This window comes from Camelus bactrianus, chromosome 1 (assembly GCF_048773025.1).
Source record: "Camelus bactrianus isolate YW-2024 breed Bactrian camel chromosome 1, ASM4877302v1, whole genome shotgun sequence".
Taxonomy (NCBI): Eukaryota; Metazoa; Chordata; class Mammalia; order Artiodactyla; family Camelidae; genus Camelus; species Camelus bactrianus.
The window spans coordinates 32910188-32934696 of record NC_133539.1 but is presented as its reverse complement, the minus strand read 5'-3'; the positions used below and the strand labels follow the sequence as shown (position 1 = coordinate 32934696).

At 34.4% G+C, this 24509-nt stretch overlaps 1 protein-coding gene across 3 annotated transcripts in view; it reads right to left on the bottom strand.

Annotated features, from left to right (window-relative positions):
• Positions 1 to 24509, bottom strand: part of CADM2 (cell adhesion molecule 2) — a 948596-nt gene that overhangs the window by 95660 nt on the left and 828427 nt on the right. For all 3 annotated transcript variants that reach the window (XM_010966456.3, XM_045503936.2, XM_074361441.1), the window contains exon 6: positions 9228 to 9318. In XM_010966456.3, the coding sequence (XP_010964758.1) occupies positions 9228 to 9318 (91 nt within the window). The remainder of the gene's footprint in view (positions 1 to 9227; positions 9319 to 24509) is intronic.

The following is a 24509-nucleotide window of genomic DNA, read 5'->3' as shown; positions in this document are numbered from 1 at the left end:
TACTACTGTATTTCCCTTTCTACTGTGTCAGTTTTTTCTGCCCTAGAGCAGGACAGCTTAGGTATTATATCTGAACATAAACAAAGACCTTGAAGATTAATTAGATGGCTTTCTATAGCATAGATGGCAGGAGAGAGATAGGTATTGTATAATTAACATCTACTAGGCATTAGGTCAAATCATATAAAATTATTATCATTGTAACTCATACTCTTTTCCCAAAGTTTGTGAAAGGAAAATCAAAATGGAGTCCGTGTTGTTGAAAGAACTCTCTAAAATGGAGCCAGGAGAGCATTAAGGAAGTGTGACTTCTGCACATCTCAGCCCGATGGAGTCTGACCTCCTGATCTCACTGTTCTAATGAAGGCTTCCAAGTCATCTGCCAGAAACTCAAGATACTTACTGGACCCTTAACCCTAAAATAACTTGAGGCAGCCTATCTACTTATTGGACTACCCTAAAATAATACATGATTCCTTAAGGACAAATATTTTCTGACTCACATCAGAGTCAATCACAATTCTCATCAGGCAACTTTTAACAGTCTCATGCCTTTTGCCTTTTTAAGCCCCTGACTCTTTCTTTTCCCCTGAGCATTCCTTTGGTTTAATCGGAACATGTGTTCTCCTGAATTGCAGTTCTTAAGACCCCAAAGAAACTATTTTATTATTTACAGCCTCTTGCATGGTTCTTTGGTTGACAAATTTATACTTTGTTTTGTTTGGGGCTAATACATTTCACCCTGGATAACTTGCCTTCTTTAACTCGTTTGTTTTGTCACTTCTGACTGTGACTAGATTATATGACAATTAGTAAATAACCTGTGATTTGTAAAAAAGATGCACACTAGGCTGAGAACAGGGACGTCAAATAAAATTGTTTTGCCTTAATTTGCATCTCGTTTTAAAAGCTCTATTATGCAAAAAGGAAAATGCATCAGTGTGTTCTTATCAAATTTCTTCTTAAAGTCTTGATCATTTTGAAAATGGATGCATAAGTGTTCCTCTAAAATATCTCACTAGTTGTTATACGATATGTGATCTGTCTTCCTAAAGATGAAAATCTTTCTTCTTGTACATAATAGCAATGTTATGTGCTATGCAATTACATATACTAGATTTATGCCAAAAACATAAGAAACACTGTGGTTACCAGAAGGTAAAACAGTAAGTACAACATAAACATCATGCTGGATACAGTGAAAAATTTATCAATACCTACAGTTATTTTCTGTTATAGAATAAATAATAAATACACATGACTGAAAATATCCCTTTATTTTTCTGAAGTAAATTTACAAAGTGTTAAACATTTGATTAAAATGAATGATGATTCTTTAGCTGCAGCATGTGAGGGGCAACCCCACACCTTTTAAGGTCATAACTTTAATGTAATATAACAGCTATTTCCCCCCCTCTACTTCTATAAATGGAGAATGCTGCTGCCTGAAAGCTGCCTGGGAATTCAGCCAAAGAAAGACGATGGTTGCAAAAACTCTGGGGACTTGAAAGGAAAGTGGTTGGCATTAGCTCAGTCCTCACTTTAAACTAAAATTAAAACAAAAGACAGACATGTACAGTAATCTCTCTTTTAAGGAAAGAATAGAATGCCTCTATAGCAATGTCAAGTGGAACAATTTGGTCCTGGCCCAAGTTATGCAGCTGTTCCACAGGAAAACAGCAAAAGGCTTCAGTCCAAAGCAGGCAAATAAGGCATGATTGTTCATAAACAGTCACTAGGGCCCTCGCATTTAGAACAAGGAAAACAATATTAGCATACAGGAGGCCAGGCTAGGGAATGAGTCTCAGCACAAGCTGAGCTACTCCACAGTTCTGTGATTTATACAAAAGATAGTGGTGGTATTCTTGGCTACTATTAACGCACCATCATTCATGAATAGCTCATTCTTCAAGATATCATACGTTCGTCAAATATTTTTAGGAAACAATATCAACTTAGTCATGGATTTAAGTCAGCTACAGGATGTAAAGAAATCACATATCCATTATTCATTTCTGAGTCTCACCTGCTCATTCAAGGTGGCTCAGGTAAATGGTAAAGATAATAGAAATTAGGTGTTTCAGGAGCCAATTAGAAGCTAAGCCACAGCATTGCTTCTCAGGGATTCTAAAAATGACAAAATGGGGAATCAGGTGTAATAGATGCAAAGTAATGGGGCAGAACTCTGACAGTGATTACCGGAGTAAAATAGGAAATTCGGACCTACCCCACTGGGTACATATGATATCACATACTTCATTTTTAGCCCCCTGTTTACAGGCTTTTTTGATCCTATCTTAAAATATGGGCAGCCTCTCTACCATTTTTCATTTTAAAACTTCTGTGTGATGTAACTTTCTTTTCTCACCCTTTTCCAGGTTTAATGATTCTTTTTCTGAAGTGGGTGGTCTTCCCATTTTCTTTGCTTCCCCACCAGCTACTAACTTCCTGATTAATCCATTTCAATCGGCCTTCTGTTCTCTTTGCTCTAGTGAGACTTGTTTGCTTTATGATCAGCAAAATTTCCTTCTGGGAAAATCCAATCATTTATTTTGTCTTCCCTTGTTTGTTTATTGGTTTTTGTCCTATCTGCCTCATCTGGCACTATTAGAGATAGAACAAAAACTAAAGAGAGGCTAGAAATAAGACTGTCTTTAAAGAGGATACTGCCTTCATTTATTGGAAATGACAGTTACTTTGAAAATGCAGATGAGTGTATTTTAAGATAATTAGGAAGGACTTAAGAGAAGCAGTGGTCTAAAGGCAAAAAGGAATCAAAGCAGTTGGCTATACCTTTAATGCCAATGACCTTAGGAAAGAAAATGGTAAAACAGAAAGTTGGGAATAAGAATACAATACAAGAGAATGTTAATGTAGATTTAGTTGTGGACCACAGCATAGAGAACATAAAATTAGGATCCATAATGATAAGATAAAACGTAATAAATATTTTAACCCTTATGGAGCTTAGAAGTTAATTGCTGGAAGATACTAAACTAATTAGAGGTTTTAATATGGCTGTATATTCATGCTAGAAATGGTCAGTTTGTTAGGAATTTTGCAAATTTCCAGAAATGGCATACAAATAGAAGAAAGCATGAAACGAGAGAATGGCAGCAGTAAAGTGTCCTGGGAGGAGCCAGTTCTCCAACTTCTAGCATCCAGGGACTGCAGTTCAGTGCTGCACGTTATCAGAGAGCCCATCCTAGTTTTTCAAAAGTGACTTTGGCTAACATAATTGACAATATGGATTCAGCAACTGAAGCAGCAGAAAATCGGTGAAGGAATGTAAGCTTTGGGCATTGACTGAACTAAGTTTAAAGTCTGACTCATCCATTTAAAATATGGATAAATAAGGAACACTGGTTAACACTGAGCTTTAGTTTTCCTTTTTGTAAAATAAGGAGCCTTTTTATTTCCACTACCTATAGCAAAGTGATACTAATTAGGGTCCTTCCGAGAAAGGTGACATTTTCTATTTCTTAAACTTTTAATTCTTAAATAAATAAATGAGAGATCATTGGGCTTTACATTTATCTGCAGTGCAGAGGAGTATTGCACACTGAGTTTGTTTCTAGGTAACTGAAACAGAGACCCACAATAAGGCACAGCTATTCAGCCATATCTGAGCTGAGAGAAACAGACTACTTAATAAACTAATTACACAGATCAGACTCCAAGCATTTATGTGAATAAAATTCTGTTTCTGTTGTTGGGAGTGGATATGGAACCAAAGAGTAGACCACTGACAGGTAATTGGGCTCTATTTGAGCAGGGATCTATTTACTCCCAAGCATTCTATATATTTTCCATCTTCACCTCATTTCATTGCATAAGTTGTACATATATTCTGAATGTACACATATGTACTTTGGGGCAGAACTATGGAGAAAGGGTAAAAGTAAAAACTGATTTGCCATGCCCTGATCCTGATCATCTTCCTTTATTATATCCCCAAATGCTGACTTCTGGGGTTATAAGGAGAAACAGAAGCAAAAAAGAAAAAAAAAAAAAAAAAGAAAGACAGAAAGAAAAGAGAGAGAGAAAGGAGGAACAGAGTTGGAAAATAATAAGCAAAAGGAATAAAAGTTGAAATGGAAGGGAAGGTGAGGAAAAAGTTCTGGTATTAGATACACAGAACCGGGAGTAAGAAATTAGGACTTAAGTACGTCAAACGCTGCCAAGAGTCTATTACACTTCTTTCTTAGTCCAAGTATTGAACTTACAGCCAAAAGCACTTCTTGAAGCTATAATACTGAAATGCACTGCCACATTTAGATAGCGAACTGCCGTTGAAAAATGTTTTCTATAAGCAATTTAAGCTTATCAGAGGGTAAGAACTACCAAAGTGAACTGCACAGGATGAATGTAGTAAAGCTACTATGAAAAAATGTGCTCCTTTCAAGGTCTGAAAATGCCTTAAAAGTTTGTTAAAAGATAGAAAATAGATTAATTTATAAAATTCTCTTTAAATCAGTATATTTTTATTCTCTAGAAAATAATTACTAGAAGAGAGAACAGTTTTAAAATATCAATACTGGAGAGAGAAGTAAGACGGCAGAGTAGAAGGACGCTTGTAGCTCACCCTCTCCCACAAATACACCAAAACTCACATCTACGGACCCACTTAGCCAACCAGAGCACCTGCTGAACTCACACAGAATATCGCACTCTTCGAAAGACAAAGACACCAAAAATCTGGTAGGAAAAAAGGGAAAAAGAAGAAAAAGCAAAACAGTGTAGGACCGGTCCCGCGGGGAGGGAGCGGCAAAGAAGGACTGGTGCTCGTTTGCTGGGTCTCCCCTCTCCAACGGAGGCCACTGGGACAGAGAGGGAGCCTCTGAGGCTCAGATCTGCCCTGAGCACCCCCTGTCCTAAAGAACTGAGTTAAACGGGAACAAAGGGTCCCTGCGACATCCAGCCCGAGATGCGAGCCGGCAGCTGGGGCCGGGACAGGCCACCTGAGCCAGGCGGAGGACTGGGGCAGCTGCACTGAGGCAGCCCTGGGGGACTGCAGGGGGCTGCATGCCTTGGCTGGGAGGGGATATGGAGCAGAACAATCTCGGTCCCCCATAAATTGTGAAAAAAGCAAAGCAACAGGGCTTGTGTGCACTGGGTGGAGGGGCGCCACAGCCTTTGTCTCCTCAGACTTGTGCGCCCATTACTAGGGCTTCTCGCGAGAAGAGAAGCGGGGCTCAGCCACAGCCGTCATACTCTCTTGTGCGCAGCGCCCCGGCGGGGGTGGGGCCAAGACCTGAATCCGCACCTGGGGACTCCGAAACCTCCTAGGCAGGACCGAGACTTGTTTACAGCTGGAGGCAGATAGGGTCTTTCTGCCCTGGCACCTCAGAGAACTTGCGCTTCCAAGACAAATAAGGAGCTGAGATTTGGCATGGAGCAGAGGCGGAGCCATTCCGCGATCTTCCTTGAGCCCGCCTTCAGAACACCGACCAGAGCCAGAGCGGGCAGCTGCACAGAGCAGCGGAGTGACAGGTGCGGGGAAAGGGCAGGTGGCAACCTGCTTTCCTGGCAGGAATGCAGCACCTGACCACAGTGCTGAGAGGGGGTGCGATCTGCTCACCTGCCTCCCCGAGTGCAGCATCTGACTGCAGCATCGGGAAGGGGAGTGACCCGCCCACCCACCGGATAAGAGATCAGCACCAGACCCAGTGTTGGGAGGGGGCGTGATCTGCTAGCCCACAGCCACTGGGAGCAGCACAGACGAGGGTGCCAACTAAGGGCCTCTGGAAACAGCAAGCTGAGTTCATGAAACAGGGCGAAGACACAAAGACCTCTCGATAAAATCATTAAGAGCACAGCGTCTCCAAGAGAACAAGATAACTGATACTCCTTAAGCCACAGTCCCAAAGAGATAATGAGCAATATGAAGAAGCAGAGGAACCACTCCCAATTTAAAGATCAAGAGAAATCCCCTGAAAGCACGATCAAGGAAATAGACATCGATGGCCTACTAGATCAAGATTTCAAAAAAGGAGTGATCAAAGTACTGAAGGAACTAAAAGAAATAGTGTTTAGAGATATAAAATATGTCAAAAATTAAATAGAAGCTATAAAGAAGAACCAAGTAGGATTAATAAACTCATTTGCTGAGATGAGAGCTGACCTAAAGGCTGTACAAAGCAGGCTAGATAATGCACAGGAACGAATAAGTGACCTAGAAGACAGGACAACAGAAAGCACCCAATCAGAACAGCTGAGAGAAAAACAAATAAAAAACAATGAAAACAATATAAGGGACCTATGGGATAATATAAAGCGTGCCAATCTACGCATAATAGGGGTTCCAGAAGGGGAAGAAAGAACAAAGGGGATTGAAGAGGTATTTGAAGATATCATGACTGAAAACGTTCCAAACCTAAAGGAATCAAATATCCAAGAACAGGAGGCTCAGAGGGTCCCAAACAGGAAGGACCCAAACAGACTCACACCAAGACATATCATAATCAAGATGGCCAGAGTCAGGGATAAAGAAATGATTCTAAAGGCAGCAAGAGAAAAGCAAAGAGTGAGTTACAAGGGAACCCCCATAAGGCTCTCAGCTGATTTCTCTACACAAACACTACAGGCCAGAAGGGAATGGCAAGATATATTCAAAGTCCTGAATGAAAAAAAGATGCAGCCTAGGATACTCTACCCAGCAAGGCTATCCTTTAGAATAGAAGGAGAGATAAAGAACTTCACAGACAAGCAAAAACTGAAACAGTTTAGCAACACTAAACCCATGCTAAAAGAAATATTGACAGGTCTACTCTAAATAGAAAAGAAGCAAGATGCTACAAAAATGAGAAACTCATAACTGGAAAGGTGATAACTACCATGAATTACAAAAAGAATAAACACAAAATTGTAAAAGAATACATTTAAATCATTAAGAGTGGGAGAGGAAGCAAGGAAAGCCATTGTGGAAAACAGTATGGAGATTCCTCAAAAGACTAGGAATAGACTTACCATATGACCCAGGAATCCCACTCCTGGGGATATATCCAGAAGGAACCCTACTTCAAAATGACACCTGCACCCCAATGTTCATAGCAGCACTATTTACAATAGCCAAGACATGGAAACAGCTTAAATGTCCATCAACAGATGACTGAGCAAAGAAGAGGTGGTATATTTATACAATGGAATACTATTCAGCCATAAAAACCGACAACTTAACGCCATTTGCAGGAACATGGATGTTCCTGTAGAATGTCATTCTAAGTGAAGTAAGCCAGAAAGAGAAAGAAAAATACTATATGTGATCGCTCATATGAGGAATCTAAAAACAAAACAAAACAAAACAGAAACAGACTCATAGACATAGAAGACAAACTTGTGGTTGCCAAGGAAGCGGGGGGTGAGAAGGGACAGACTGGGATTTTAAAATGCAGAATAGATAAACAAGATTATATTGTATAGCACAAGGAAATATAAACAAGATCTTGTGGTAGCTCATAGCAGAAAAAAATATGACAATGAATATACGTATGTTCATGTATAACTGAGAAATTGTGCTCTACACTAGAATTTGACATAACATTGTAAAATGACTATTACTCAATAAAAAAAGTTAAAAAGTTAAAAAAAAAACAAAATATCAATACTGGTGATAAAGAAATTGTGAGTTCACTTAGTGCGTTAAATAGTATAATACAATACAACTGAGGAAGTTGAAATTTCAGGCTTCTGTCTTAAAATTATTTTAGATAAATTCCTCATGTGATAATATAAAATCTACACTTAAATAACAAATGTTATGAGAAATAAATTTTTAGTTATTAAATTTGATTGGCAGAAAAGCTATCACATACATTTACATATGAAGCAGGAGGAAAGGGGGCAGGACACAACCATTGAAGGAACGACACAGCCATTGAGGACAGGACAAACTGATCAGAACCAAGATGGTGGAAGATTAGACTTCCAGTAGACCTGGAGACTCATGGCACACCCATAGGCACCATGACAGTTCCTGGGCTGACCATAAAAGGTCAAAATGTGGGCACAGGGGTGCATTTCCTGGAAATCCTCGCCCCTTCCCCAAAGTAGGTGGAATAATCCTCCTACTCCTTAGCATATGAAATTGCCCAGCCCATAAAACCTAACAGTTCTGCACCACGTGGTCACTCTTGCTGTCGCTCTCTCTCTTGCCTTCTGAGACAGCCTGCACTCTATGCTGTGTGCATCTACTTTTACTTTAAACTAAACACCCCACACCTCTCAGCTTCTCTCCCTCTCACCTTTCCAAGATGGCCCAAACTCTGCCTAAGGAGTGTTATCTCCTAAGCCATTTTCCCTTCTGAGAGAGACAGACTGCACTTTGTCCATGGGGTGTGTATCTCTCTAAATAAACTTGCTTTCACTTTACCATGCCTTGCTCTTGACTTTTTCCTGCACGAGGCAAGAACCTATTCTCCCCCAACATGTATAAAGAACAATTCAATTCCTCCTATTAAAATTTAAATGGAAATGCAAATCAATTGGAAGCTTCCAAAAAGATCAAATAAATGACTTTCATTTCCAAGTAGAGTGTTACTACAGAAGGATCAAATCACTTTCAGTCTTTAAATAATGCTTATTTTTTCTATACTTGAATTTTGTATTAAATACAGATTTTCTACTAGTTAGCTGTTCATGAACATGGTCAAAAAGTGAAATTTTAGAGTTGAAGTGATATAACAATGAAATCACTTTATAATTAAAAATGTTGAGCTTCTGACCCTTTTCATTCACATTACTTCCAACCATATCACATTCCCAAATTATGTCTCATGGGGCTACATAAGAAATGTAGATTTGCTTTCCCTTATGAAAATGATTTCCCATGCAACTTTAAAACTTGGGCATATTTTGAGTATTCAATATGTTCAAAGTTTTTCATGAGAGAACTAGGTTCAGCAAAGTGTAACTTCTATCAATCTGATGATGTAAACAGTGACTGATTAAGCCCATGCTCCTTTCAGGTTGAAACATCTTAGTGGGGAAAAAAAAAAGAAAACAAAAATCACAGCTGGAAACCTTCCCAGAAACTTCACTAGATGTCAAAGTAAAAGACCAATCTTCAACAGACACTTAATGAAGACATGGTTCAGGGGGTTTTCTGTTCTGAGATCACTTTGCCCACCAAGAAAAGACAGAAACACTGGATTTCTGCAGTTAAAGTCTGCAGTCAAAGCAGGATAGAAGAAACAGTGAAAAACTTTATTGCTCATTAAATTACTTACAGTGGTTTTCCTTTGGATTCACAAGTCAAAATTAAAGGTTGTCCTTCTTGTGGAAAAGGAGTAGATGGTATAATCTTTACTGATGGTGTATCTAGAAAAAAATAAAAAGAAATATTAAGTAAAGTCATTAAACACATATAAAACTACATATTTAATAATTGTACATCCTGGTGTATGTTCAGCCTAATTGTGTATATTTAGAAGGGATATCTTAGATTGGGTGAAAAACAGGGTATGCAATTTTAAGAACCTACTATCCTGTCCAGGAAAAACTAACAACAGTATCTGAATATTTTACGAGTGCCACTGATGTATTACTTCTGAAATCTGAATTTAAAAGTGAAATTGCAAAAAGTGGTTCAGATAAATATCAACCATTTCATACAATTGTTTCTTCAACTATTTATAGATGGCTATGAATACTATTATTATAGACTGAATGCATTTATGTGCATTTGAATAACAACACTTTCATTGTTGCAAGAATACAAGGGACTCACAATAAGGAACCAACAAAGAACTCAAGATCAACTAATGCCTCACAAGCATTATGCAGAATCTTTCTGAAAATGCAGTAATGCAGCACTTAGCACATGCTGTTTGCCCTAAAGTACAGTTAGCAAATCATCTGAAATAGCTATTTAGTGTATTATGAAAAGTTAATATTTTGTTCCATATGCTACAACATAATTGTTATAAAGTTATTTTTATTTAACAATAAAGTCATCCTTGGTGGAAGAGGATGCAAAAACACTTTGACATTTATATTCCTAACTTTTATGCCATGTAATATTCTTTAATCAACAGGAGATACATATTTCATAGAAAAATGAAAAATAAAAGAAAAGATACGCTCTTTCCTTTATGAGACTTTGCTAGTGCATGCTCCATAGTCAATAGGAAAGTATCTCCGCTGATCTTCATATTCTCAACCATAAGCAAACCAGGCTCTGAATGCTCCAGACAGTCACGATTATTCTCACTCTCCCCTCTGTCGTGACAGAAGAACTAAACTACCCTGAGGTTATACTCACTTTCTGACTTAGAAACTAATTAAATAAATATCCACCAACTGTGTCATTTTCAGGTTAGTTATCTTATTTCAGAAAAATATTACTCAGATTTGTCATCTATAGAACAATAAACTCCGATCTTGTGAAGACCTTACATTATACTTACAAATTACTTATACTTTCCAAATGTATTCTTTCTCAATCCTTTAAAAAAAGAAATTCTTTCTCAATCCTTTAAAAAAAAATAATCAACAATAATATTTGGTTTACAAATAGGTATTTCATGTACATCACGGAAAATAACTAGTCTGAAATATAAAACCCAGGAAAAAAATTAATTTGAAGAAATATGACACATATTCATCATAATTTTTAACCAGTAGAAAAAGATCATTTAATAAAAGATTGAAATATACTTCACTAATTTTTCTATTATCATCATCACATTTACAGAATCTATTAGTATGATGATCATAAAATTTTGTCTTCCAAGCAGAACATTTTTAAAAGTGAAGAGGGAATAGTAATTTAATATACAGGGTAACAAGAATGAATCAGAATGATCCTGGGAAAATGAGGACTATCATCTTTTAAACTCTGACCACATATACAAATAGCAACTTTTAATTTCATCTTGACATACAAAATAAAGCTTCAATTCCAGAGAAAATGGTGGGAGAAGAAAGATCAGAATAGTGTGATTTTGGGATAATTTGATGTGTAATTTTACATGTCACTTGGCTACACCATGGGGTGCCCAGATCTTTGGCCATTCATTCATTATTCTGGATATTTTAGTGAGAGTGTGTTGGGACAAGATTAACATTTAAATCAGTAGACTGAGCAGCAGATTTCTCTCCTAAGATAGGTGGGGCTTATCTGATAAACTGAAGCCCAGAATAGAACAAAAAGGCAGACCTTCCCACAAATTCCTCCTGTCCGATGGCATTTGAGCTGATATGTCAGACTCAGACTGGGTTTTGAGACTACTGGCTTTCAGGATGGAACTACAGGCCCATCTCTTCTGGTTTCTCTGGCCTTTGGACTCAGACTGGAACTAAGTCAGCTCTTCTGGGTCCCTAGCTTGCTGACTCAATTTGCAGATCTTGGAATTTGCACCTTTGTAAAAATCCTGTTGATCCGGTTTCTCTGTAGAACCCTGACAAATGTCGAACCCTTACAAACAATCCCTGAGAAATTTCTTTTACAGGGGGTGACCTCAGGGAGCACTGGGAAGTGAGATAGGAAGGGAAGGAAGTAAATAAAGAGTGTATTATTGATAAGAGACTCAGAAACAGACTCACAGACATAGTAAATAAACATGGTCACCAAGGGGGAAGAGGGTGGAAAGGGATAAATTGGAAGTTTGAGATTTGCAGATACTGACTACTATATATAAAATAGATAAACAGCACTTTTTTTCTGTTCAATATCATGTAGTCACCTATAATGAAAAAGAATATGAAAACAAATATATGTATGTACATGTATGACTGAAACATTATGCTGTACACAGAAATTGACAAATCATTGTAAACTGAATATACTTCAATTAAAAAAATTTTAAAAAAAAAGAGTGTATTATTGAGCAGATTACACCAGGGGCAACTGGGAGTCAGTCCTGCTGTGAAACTCTGAAGACAATGTAGGGAACGCCTCAGGGTTCTCTTAATTGATGGGTGAGGGAGAGGAGTATTGAGGGAATATTGACCAGTGCTCATCTGTGTTTGGTTGAGGATTGCTGAGGGTGGGGGTGCGGGTGTTACTTCCCTGGGCCCCCGTCTACTCAGTGCACAGGAATGGTGTGTGCCAAAAGGGCCAGTCACCCCAGCATCTGCCTCAGTGAGTTAAAATACACAGGAGCAGGCAGGTGTTAGAAGAGAGGAAGACAGGATATAGTCTCATTTCTCTTAGTTCGGCCTGCTTAGTTTAAGTAGTGTATTAGAGAATTTGTATAACAAATGGTCCCAGAAGCATGGTTCAGCATTCCCATTAGATCCAAAATAAAGGATCTGAATTATAAGCAAATGCCAAAGCAGATAACAAGTTTAGCATGCATTTCTATGGAACTTTCAGGAAGATCACCAAATAACCTCAGTTACCAAAATCAAGTCATAGAATACAATACTCTTTTATGGTTTTTGTTTCAAAATTACTCACAATGTTGATTAGTCTCTATTTCTAAGAATTATCTTACACACACATTTTTTAATATTCATCCCCCTTCACTCCCCACCCCCTCCACAGACACACGTATATCTGATTTAACTCCTACATTTCTGGCTACTCTTTCTCATATTCTCTTGGGCTATCTTCTTGTACTTAACCTTTAAATATTGAGATTATCAACAATCTGTTCTCACATAATTCTCTCTAGGTCCTTTCAGCCACTCCCATCTCTTCAGTTTCTATCTACTCATTAATGACTTCCACATTTATATATTAGAGCAGTTCTTTACCAGAAGCTACACTTACGTATATGCAGCACCTATCTGACATGCCCACTTGGATGTTGAAAAGACATGGCACATTCATACGTCCAAAATAAACTCAAAGTCTCCAGCCCTTTCCTAACATGTTGTTTTTCCAGCAATTTCAGTTCTACAGACACCACCAGCCTTCGTCCAGTTACTTACACCAGATACCTCCTGTTCTCTTCTCTTTCCTATAACCAATCAAAATTGCCAAGTCTGGTTGACCTATCTTCTAAACAACTGTGAAATCTACTCATTTATCACAACTCCACAACCACTTCTTTTATCTAGTTTACCACAATAGCAAATGGCCTCCCACGTGTCAACTTTTTACATCTCTACATCTTTCTTCTAGAATGAAACAAAACCGTCTTCTCAAACATAAATCTGATGACACCAATATTCTAGTTAAAACTTTATATGGTAAATCATTGCTCTTAGGATTAAAAGCAAAATCATCAGCACAGTCTTTAAGTTCTCTGTGATCACCTCACATATTTATTCTCCTGCTTTCTAATACTCAGTTCCTTCACTGAATTCCAGATAATTATACTTTCTTTCAGGTACTTTAATGAATATTTTTCATCTTGCATTTGTACAAATTACCTGAACTGCTCCATTTTTTTGGGGGGGGGGTCCTTCTCTTTTTTAACTTTTAAATCTTAACTCTTATGATGTGCTGAGGACAATCATTCACTACCCTCACATTTGGTCAGATACCTCTGCCATATGTTCTCTTTTTCATTCTTGTATAATTTTTAAAAAGTCATTGTTGTATCCTCAGTGTCTCACATAGTGCTTTATATAAAATCTGTACTTAATGAATAAATTATTAAATAAATAATTGCACTAAATTTTTAATTTATCATTCTATACACTAATTTTAAAATATTCAAAAATGCTTACTTGAAATTTTGTTGGGGCCTGCATGTGTATGGAAAATTAATCTTAAATATTCATGTCACAAATCTTTGATTAGTCTTTACTTTTAGCACATATTTAGTTTAAGTTAATGGCCATTGATGACTCTCTCTCTGGTATAAATTTTCTGCATGAGATAACATTAGAAAACAACCTTCCATGATTATATAAATGGCAGTTTTTTTTTTTTAATTCATATACTAGATAAATAAACTACTTTTCTCTCCTTACATGTTTCTGAAAGGGGAAGCATTCAATTGTGAAGAGATTTATTTAAATAATTAGCCAAAATTCTAGTTTACAGTTTCATGAAAGGTCAGCATTACTCTTTAAACATGCCATGTTAGCAATATACACAAAATTCCATTTTTTCTGTATCACATACTACAGATATGTGATTATGATCCCAAGTGTGACTCTTTCTCAAAGAATTTTTTTTAATAACAGGAAATACTTTGGGCTTTAACAGGTTTTTAACTTAATGATAAAGATCTCTATCATTACTATTCCTATGATATTTTCGTTAGTCACATTATTATATCCATAAGGAAGTTAATCAAGCACTGTTAGTGAATTGGCCATAACATTCTAGAAATAACACCTTTAAATTAGTGGGGAACTCCTATTCTTACTCAGATATCTCAGTGAGTCAAAAACAAGGCAAAATAAAAACTGTCATCTCAAAAACTGAATTAATTTAAAGAATCTTCAATTTTCAGAATTTCTTCAAAAGATTTATTTTAATTGAAAGCCCCATGTAAACATATTTTTCTATATTTCATATATATATATATATATAATTCTGATATGTATATCAGAATAAGCAGGGAATTTTTCAGAAGTGATGCAATGGAGAGTAGATGGTAGGATAATAGTTTTCTAAAATAACCTTTACATTTATGCATTTATTATGCTATTAATCTTTTCACTAACCCAGATATGAATAGGAATCAGAATGTAAATATTGCATAATATAAATCTTTCAATGCATGCCTTTGCCAAGTTACCTATTAAGAATTATAGAAATAGTTTTCTGGTTTATCTTTTTTCTTTTGCTCCTGTCTATATTTAAGTTATGTGTAGATTTTCTTCTTGGTTGTAGTTTTTTATTTCAAAAGGATTGGAAATATTTTTCTGACCAGAGGTTACTTATATAGTAATTCCATGCTTGCTTTGGAAATAATCTCTCTATTTTCTAGTCTAGGTGCGATATGAGTTGCGTTTCATCCTGCTCCAGTTCTTCACAAAACAGAATGACACTTTTTCTTCAGTACTTTGTGGATGTGCATGATATTCTGCTTTAAAATTACTCATATAATATATTGTATTGTACCAATTAATAACAGTAAAAAAAAGGTAGGTTAGTGAAAATGCATTAGCATTACCACAATTAATTTCGATTTGCTTTATCCTATAAGTTAAACTCAGATTTTTATTTTTGCAAACTAATAATTTTCATATTTGTTTTAAACTGTTTTCAAATAATTCAACTCTAACACCCTATTTATTGATCATAAATTTATGTATATAATACAATATTACATGATATGTAACATTTATAATATACAATTTGTTAATATATACACACATGAATGACAGGAAGAAGTAAATGATTAGGTTTAAATGATTTCATGATATAGGATATATACTGTTATTATAAAATGCTGCACTTAATAAAATGTAATTTTTTTAACATGGCTGTTTCATTAACCACATTTTGAGCATTTAGAATCCAAGATCTTAACCTATTTGATTTTATGTTGTCAAATCCTAGTAAAATGCTTGATATAATTGTTCCTTAAATGTTGGATGAATCAATGAATGAGTTGCTTGCTATTTCTCTCAAAATGAAAGCAAATGAAGAAGTTTTGCAGAAGCATATAAAAAATAGGAACATGGTCATTCATTCACAAATAATTTTTCAAGGATGTATTGTACAACTTGGGGAGTATAGCCAATATTCTGTAACAACTGTAAATGGAAAAGCAACCTTTAAAATGCGTAACATTTATTAAAAAATAAAAATTAAATAAATTAAATAATTTTTTAGTACTTACTAATAAAAAAGCAAAAAAAATTTTCCTCTACGTTTTTTGTAGGAAAAATATTATTCTCCAGAATCCATCTTTAAAATTAATAAAATATGAAAAGAAAACATACCTTCTTAAGTATTATTTCTTTTACTTATCTGACAAATTCTAGGACTCATTTACTTAAAAAAATACAATTACTATAAAGAGATAGATACGGGTAAAATGTTGTTTTTTTAAAATAATTGTTCAAATTTTTAAAGCTTTATGAACTTGGGAAGTAAATACACCTCCTGTTCTATTTAAATGACTAAGGATTTGAATCAAAGTAAAGATACTGATCCAGTGGAATTGACTTTCTATATCTTTAACAAAGACTTTAGAAAAGAGCAAAGATCTGTGAGGAAACTACTATTAGACTACCTAATAGACAAACTGAAAGCCCAGCTCTTAAAGTATTTAGTATCAGTAGTTCAACAACACTTATTTATCACTAAGGGCTTTGCAGGTAGGTGAATAAAAGGAAGTTTTAAATCAAGTATTTTACCAATTAAAAAACTCACTTGCTCTGTACTCGAAGAAATGCAACAGGTTATATATAAGTAATATCGAGCCTATTATGTATGATGGCCAAATTGCTAAATAAGAGAAACTATCATAAACTAACATCCAATATTAGTTTACTGTATCATTTCATGTTGTATAATATATTCAGTAAACAAAGATGGTTTTAACTTAAAGTATCAGTAATTTGCATTGCCCATGGAATTATATGGATCTTTCAGTAAAAGGGAAGTGTTATCTTGATAGTTTTATGATTTTACTTGTCCAGAAAAGTTATTTCCTATGAGGACTCCCAAATGATTCATTTAACAAACATTTATATAGTTCCCAAAATATACACGGCACAGTACTATTACCCATTTCTAGCCATTGTTTCACTGTAATTGTAACACTGTAACATTATAGCATTGTACATTTTAACTTTCATACTGTAACACCTAAAGCTCAAGTATTAGTTTTCATAAATGGTGCTACTGAGGACTTAGCATATTTTTAGGAAAGTAAGCTCATTACAGAAGAGATTATTTCTATTTTGTTCACTGGTTTATCCTCAGTCTTAGAATAACTCCTAGACTTTATTTAAATATTTGTTGAATAAATGAATGAGTAATGTTTTTTGGTAATTTCTTTCCCATAATCAGGACCACTAGTGTGTTATAAAGTCAAATTTATTTGTCACAGTTATCTTCCAGTTATCCTAAACATTGATCAAATACTTGGTAAATAATTGTTGGAAATGCCCTACATGCATAGGCTGATTGAAGTCTCATATCGCATACAAGGTAGGTTCTGTTGTTAACTTTCTGTGCAGAATAGGAAACTAAGGCTCAGAGAAATGACTCACTCCCGTTACACAATCATACATCAACCTCGACAGTGTGAATCTCTCCTGATCTACCACACCTCAGCAAGTCTGTGTTTTCTGTTCTCTTTTGAGTACAAGAGGGATTGATGCTTATGGTAATACGTGCTCTATTGGTATTCAGAATCAACTCTTCCTCCATCTGGTTGAATTGGAACAGGGCCCCAGACTTGCTTTGTCTCTACATGATCTGCAAGTTGTAAAACATATCTGACAATGTTACTGAGTTCTATGCATAACCTTTCTGTCTCTGTCTCTCTAACTTTTTTAAAAACTCTCTCACATCTCTCTCTCATGTCTTTTTTTCTTTGACAGATGAAAATACTCTTTGAGTGAAGGTGATTAACAGGTACAAACTTCCAGTGACAAGATTAGTAAGTTCTGGGGATGTAATGTACAACACAGTGACTATAGTTAACAATACTGTAGTGTATATTTAAAAGTTGTTTGGAGAGTAGATCTTAAAAGTTCTTCTTGCAAGGAAAAAATCTGTAATTATGTGCAGTGATGGATATTAATTGAACATTATGGTAATCATTCAGCTATATATACATAGGTTGAATAGTTATGTTGTATACCTTAAACTATTACAATGTTATATATCAATTACATATGAATAAAACTGGGGAAATATAAATTTGTATATTACCTTATATATTACAATGTATCTTTCTTATTTACATATTCTTCTTCTTCATGAATAACATTGAAATATCCCCACAGCAAATTTCTGTCAAGGGGAATTTAGCAACTTTTAAGTATTTTGCAGGTGAAGGAGTTGTGATTCTTTGCCTTAATGGCAACTATATTACATGGTTTTCGAACAAAATACTTTATTTAGCACCCTTATAAAAATCTCTTGGTAATTTCATTAATACACAGAAAATTATGCAACAATTCACTTCTGTGAAGCCACTTTAGAGTTTACTCTGGAATAGTTAATGGTTCTCCATTAGCAATAATTTTGTCCCCCCGAGGCCATTTGACAATTTCTGGAGACATTTTTGGCTATTACAGTGCAGGAGATAAGGAGAGGGGATACTATCTAATGGGTAGCTTCTACCCATTAGATAAACATCCTACAATGCACAAGACAGTCCCTCCACAACAAAGAATTATGTGGACCCAAAATATTAATGGTGTCCTCCTCTAAGATATTTATATTGACTCACTTCATTATCTATATATCTCTTCCTTGTTACTGGAATTGGGAAGTACTAGAGAACTGTGAAACTGAGTGCATTTATATGTGATGCTTGGATATCTGAAATGAAGGAAATGCTGAATACTCTGGCTCAGGCCATTAGGATACTTTCCTGAAATAAAAAGCTGCAAATCAAGCTCGATCTCTACCTCAAGGTCTATCACTTTTTATTGGGAGTAGTGGGTTGATATACACAGAATTAACCAGAACCGTTTCAGCTGCAGCACTACCTGCTATTCATTCTCTCTGTGTAAGACTGACTTCTTCTAAGATGTCTAATTTATTTTTCCTATTTGTAATTTTCCAGTAAAACTCAAACTTTTACTTTCCTTTTAACTCACAACATTCTTTTCATAATGCTCAAAACTATCAGGTACTTTTCTTTCAACTGTCTGACAACTTCTTATAATTCTAGTGAAAACTTACTCTTGTGGCCATCATTTATTTGCTTGACAAATATGTACAAATAATACATATTTATAATAAGTACAAGACACATTACTACTACTATTCAAGTGCTACATATCCACAGTAATTTAGTCCCAATAAGGAAGATAAATCATGCATAGTTCAAAATAATGCAAAGTTCACAACTGAAAGCAACACAGCATTCTGGTGAAACATCATGGGAGTTCTGGAAGAAGAGATTACACATATTTGTCAGAAACCAAGAAAGTTACCTAAACAAGTCGCACTTAAAACAATTCAAACAATACATAGTATTTAGACTGGCAGAATTTTCTAGAGGGATAAAAGAAAGGAACTTGAGGCAAAGAGCTGAACAAAAGGTTGATGTAGAGAAGAGTGTGGACTATATGAGGCATCTAGAAATACTTCCAAGTGTAGGGTGCATTACCTAAAAATGGGTGCTGAGAGCAGCATTATAGGCGATTATATTTTCAAAGCCTTGAATTTCAGGCCAAAGAATGTGGACATTTTGCTAGAGGCAGTAAGAAGTCATCTTAAGTTTGTGATCAAGTTAGTGTAAGGATCAGAAAGCAGGCTTTAGGAGATACTTGACAATATGTAAAACTGATCAGATCAGGAAGCAATTTAAAGTAAATTATGTCTCTATGATAAAGTAAAGTCACAAGGAAGATCTTATGGAAAAGAAAAAGATGGCAGGAAAAATACACATAATAAATGCATTGATATTTTTGTTTATATTTGAATTCATAAATTTCTATCATTGGGGGCTCCATAGTACATTACTCTAAGCACATTTTCTCTGTATCTCATTTGTTATCTTTACTTACATTTTAGCTTAATATAATTGTTTCTCCAATATTTTATTCCTGTTATTAGAATAATGAAAATATTTAGGGAATAAAGAAATATATAATTTAGGAATTTGTAACAGTTAAAGTAATAAAATAAATAAAATTTTGGAATCTATTGAATGAAACTCTCCTAAACTAATGGTCTGATTTGATACAAACTGCATAGTTTTGATTCAAGATTGTTGATAGAGTTAGTTGTGCTTGGGAGGGAGATAGAACAAATTCAACTAGTTGATGGTTTCAACACTGTGATGGATTACTTAGGAAAAGGCATCAGAAAGGCCAGTTGTCAAATTTCAAAACTAGATAAGACATTTTGACACTTTTGAAAGCCTAGTTTTGAAAAAAAAAGGCTCCATATCATCATTTAAAGGACAAAGCAAAAAATATGAACTCACTGTGTTTTTAAACATTTTTAAGCTGTTTACGTTTTTGACGCTTTTTTAAATGAAGTTTATCAAAAGCAACATTAAATGGATTCCTCATGGGGACACAAAAAGAAACAATAAACAATGGAATAAACACATTTATATCAACTTGTTTTAGCTTTTATAAATCTGTCATGGGATAGCTTAAGCGTTTGATGTTTATTTAACAAACATACAATATTAATACACAATGCACAGGTTAGGTCAAATACAATGACAGCATAAAACTATAAAGCTTAGTGTGGAAGTTGATACTCCATTTCCTGTTTGTTAGCCATTTAGTCAACTATTAGATTTGTTTTTATTTCATACATGATCTAATCTTTAAAATGTCCCCTTAGATATAATTTTGGTAAATATGTGAAAGGCCAAAATCATCATCAATTATCATAATCACCATGACAATAACAATAAAAATTGTAATACTAATTCTTAAATTTAGTGGCATATTTGGAAATATATTTAAATTGAGAAAAGTCAAGTGAAAAAAATTATTGCATAGTTAGAGCAGATGGTCTCCATGAAGTTTCTCCTTTACAATGAGAACATTTTTTTGTAGCTTTTATAATGGAAAAAAAATTGTTTTTATTTTCCTAATGTCAACAAATATGTTTGATTTTTGTCAGTGTAAGATATATTATGATATGATATGTATCATATTTCTGGTAACAAATCTTGTTACTTTGGCATTCTATGAATTACTTCACTATTAACTCATTCCTAACTCATCAATTATCCCCAACTATGTTAAAAGGGATGACATAATGACAATGAAAGTATGATGAAATTATACAGTGTTGCTGACCAATATAGTAACAACATGTGGCTATTTAAATGCAAATTGATTAAAATTAAATAAAATTTTAACTGCAGTTCCTTAGTCACAAGACCCACATTTCACATGCTGAGCAGCCACGTCTAGCCAGCTATTGGCTACTATTTTGGGACAGATATAGAACATTTCCATCATCACAGTAAGTTGCTGATGTGGAAGGATTACACAAGGGTGATATAAATCATCACCACTGCCTGATTCCTATTTACTTACAGGGTTGTTCAGGTTATGCATTTTCCTTCATGATTGTGGAAGAGAAGTTTAGAAATAAAAACACCATCATCATAGTTTCATTTGGTTGTTTGTTGGGTGTTTAGTACTCATGATCTCAGCTGAAAATTTAGAATCTTCATTTTCTGCTCATAATGGCAAGAGAAGGACACTGACAGAGAAAGGTATTTCAAAATTATTAGGTCAGACAATAAATGCAAGGAGAAGATAGTAGAAGTCAAGAATCTAGTGAAAATGGTGAAACAGAAGTCTTCACTTAATCTCGATGAATTTTAGCAAATTCAAAAATTGGTAAGTGAACAATTTATAAGGAAACAAGGAAAGACTTCATACACAGTATTCTGCAACATGATTTTGCTAAAAAGAAAATATGACAATATTCTGTCATCTTTGGTGCTTCTTTGTGCAAAAGAATTTATAATTTATAAGCAGAAACATGTTGAAGGTAATTCATGATAAAGACATTAATAATTTTTTAAAATGTAATTGGTGCTTATAAATCTAAAAATGAAATGTTTTGCAATGATAGAAAAAAGGTATTTTTACTCCCTTCAAAAAAAATTATGAACTATCAAGTGCAGGAAGAAAGAGAAGCAGTTAAGAGAGGACACATTAAAGATATATTTGAAGTCTGGACTCAGTACTTAGAATATGGATATATTCCAGGATCTTGCATGGCAGTTGTTGCCCATTTTGGGAATATATATCATCAAACCCAGAAAATATTAAATAGAAATTCAAGTTTGCTATATTTAAATTCTTATTAAAGAGTCTAATAAAGTTGTTTTTTGCTATCCCTTCCCCTTTATTATTACATCTACACATCATTAAAAAAAACCCCAAAACTTAAAACCTAAAAAGAACTAAAAACAAAATGTCTATGGCTACCTGACATTATAAATTGGTAAGAAGTACACAGCATAAAGAGCAAACTCTAAATTATAAACTTTTGTTAATAATAATCTATTAATATTGGCTCATCAGCCGTTAAAAAAAAAAAAGGGCCACAAAAATGCAAAATGTTAATAATAGGAGACATTGTGATGGAGGTGAGATGATGGTGTATATGGGAATTCTGTACTTTCTGATTCATTTTTCTGTTAACTGAAAGCTGCTCTAAAAAATAAAGCATTTTGATTAAAAAAAAAGTCTACTGAACCGAGATTATAAATAGTATAGACAATCTTTGCTGATATATTAAGAGCTAATCTAATAAAGTTTATATATCAATCTATTACAGTAGTGTTCTAATCATCTATTTTTCTCTTAGAAATGTGTGTCTGTATTCATGTGTGTGTGTGTGTGTTATAATTCATTCAGAAAAACAGAACTAGAACAGTCTTGAAAGTATGAGGGACATTAAAAATGCAGTCACTTTGAAAAAAAATCAGTTTTTAAGTATCTTTTACAAATAGATTTATAAAATAGAATTGGTTATTAAATGGAAACTTTAAAATACTAGCTAGTAATAACATGTTTATATTAGGTTTTACTTGCCAAAATTGTTTCATTTTCTTATTCATTTTTTTCTCTATTAAAATAACCTAACATTATCTGCAAAAGATACACTAACATCTCTACTATATATACATTACATCATTTGGGGACTATTTTTGACTCTCTTTATATGAAGTTAATTTGAATGGTTAAAACAATGTTAAGATTTCTAAAAAGTTTTATAAATACATATTTTATGATCAGTTTGATTAGGAAAAGCCATTTGAGACTATATTATGTTATTTTAATCAACGAATCTGTTGTTTTTAAACATTTAGAATCTATTCACAAACATACACTCCTCTTCATTGGACTTTAATTACACAAAAAATGTTAGACCTATTAATAATAGAAACATTACAGTAACATTTGAATCCTTGCATTTAGATCACTTAAAATATTTGTTGATCCAATTACTTCTAATAATTTGATATTGCCAGGGACTAAATAAAATAGTCCTATCATATATAAAAGAAAAAAGAATTAACTCATGATAAAAATGTGCTGGTAATACATTACTATGAGTAATATGATAAACGGTAATAAATAAGTGTATCTTCCCTGAAAAAGTTGAAAAACCTATTGGCATCTCAAATAGAGGCTGTACATTAGGCTACTTTTGTTAATGAAGTTAAATATCTTTTTGCTATGCGGAATAGATCATTTCATGATTCTAGTATGTACACATTTCATGAGGTTTGTGAAATATTTTGGGCTCTATTAAAAATACTTCCAAGGCACCCTCATGCACAAATGTGACATTTGGTGTATCAAAAGAACAGTTTATTTTAATTTTTAAAATTTAACCTAAAGATAGTTTTCATTTCACCTTTCCTGGTTCCTTTTATAGTCTATGCCTCTGGACCATAGAAAATTTGTCACAGACAAGGTAATTAGAAAATCAGCATTTTACACATGGAACACCAGATGTGTGCGGCATGTTATTTTAAAATGCTACTTGTAACATTCACCTTTCTGTCCAACAAACCTATGTAGCCTCAAACATTTAATCAACTGCTTTCTATAACAAATGGAAAAGTAGTGGAAGCATAGTTGACATAACTAACACAGGACAACTTAAAAGACTCTTACCTGGGCTAAAGAGGTGTACAGATTTGTGTAGGGAGGACTAAGTAGATGGAAATAATTATTTTTCAATCAATGGAAAAAGACAAATGCCAAAGCTACACTTAATAAAGAATCTCTGCCTATATTTGAAAATATTTCTGTACCATGTCAGTCTACGGTGGAAATGAAGTTATAAACAAAATAATTAGACGCCTCCAAACCCATCTGTATTGACTCTCTTCTACAATAAGCAGAATTTCATTTTTTAAATCTATTTTATTGAAATAAGTAGACCCAAAGGGAGAACTAATCATGTATATCACATGACCCAGAAAAGTAGCAGATATGTACAGTTGAGAATTCAGTTCCTCTCAGCACAAAGTAATTCTGTTTAAAAGGGCAAAACAGGAAAGGAATCTCTTTAGAAATACATTTTTAAACATAAGGCATTAAGCAGAAAATGGATTAATTGCACTATTTATTTGCATGTTACTTAGAATGGAAATAAAAGCCTCAAGAAGCTAAAGATCAAGACAGTAAATTGACCGTTTAATTCCTTATGTTATTATAGTAATGGGTCCAGGAGATTTTTGGTTATTAAGGTATATATTGCATTTCTTATTTACAGTCATTAACCTGATTGATCTCATTTAAGCACACAATTTCAATATGGCAGCTTCTAGAGTCACTCACTCCCTCCTCTCTTTCATTTACTTTCTTTTTCTTATATGGTGCTTATACTGAATTTGTTTAGTTGGGTCCTCTTCTATGACATATTTAACCATGTATTGTTTCAAAAGTTGATGACATGCATGTGTAAATAATTATTTGTTTTATAGGAAAAGCATGGCACTGTCACACAGTAGAAATACTAA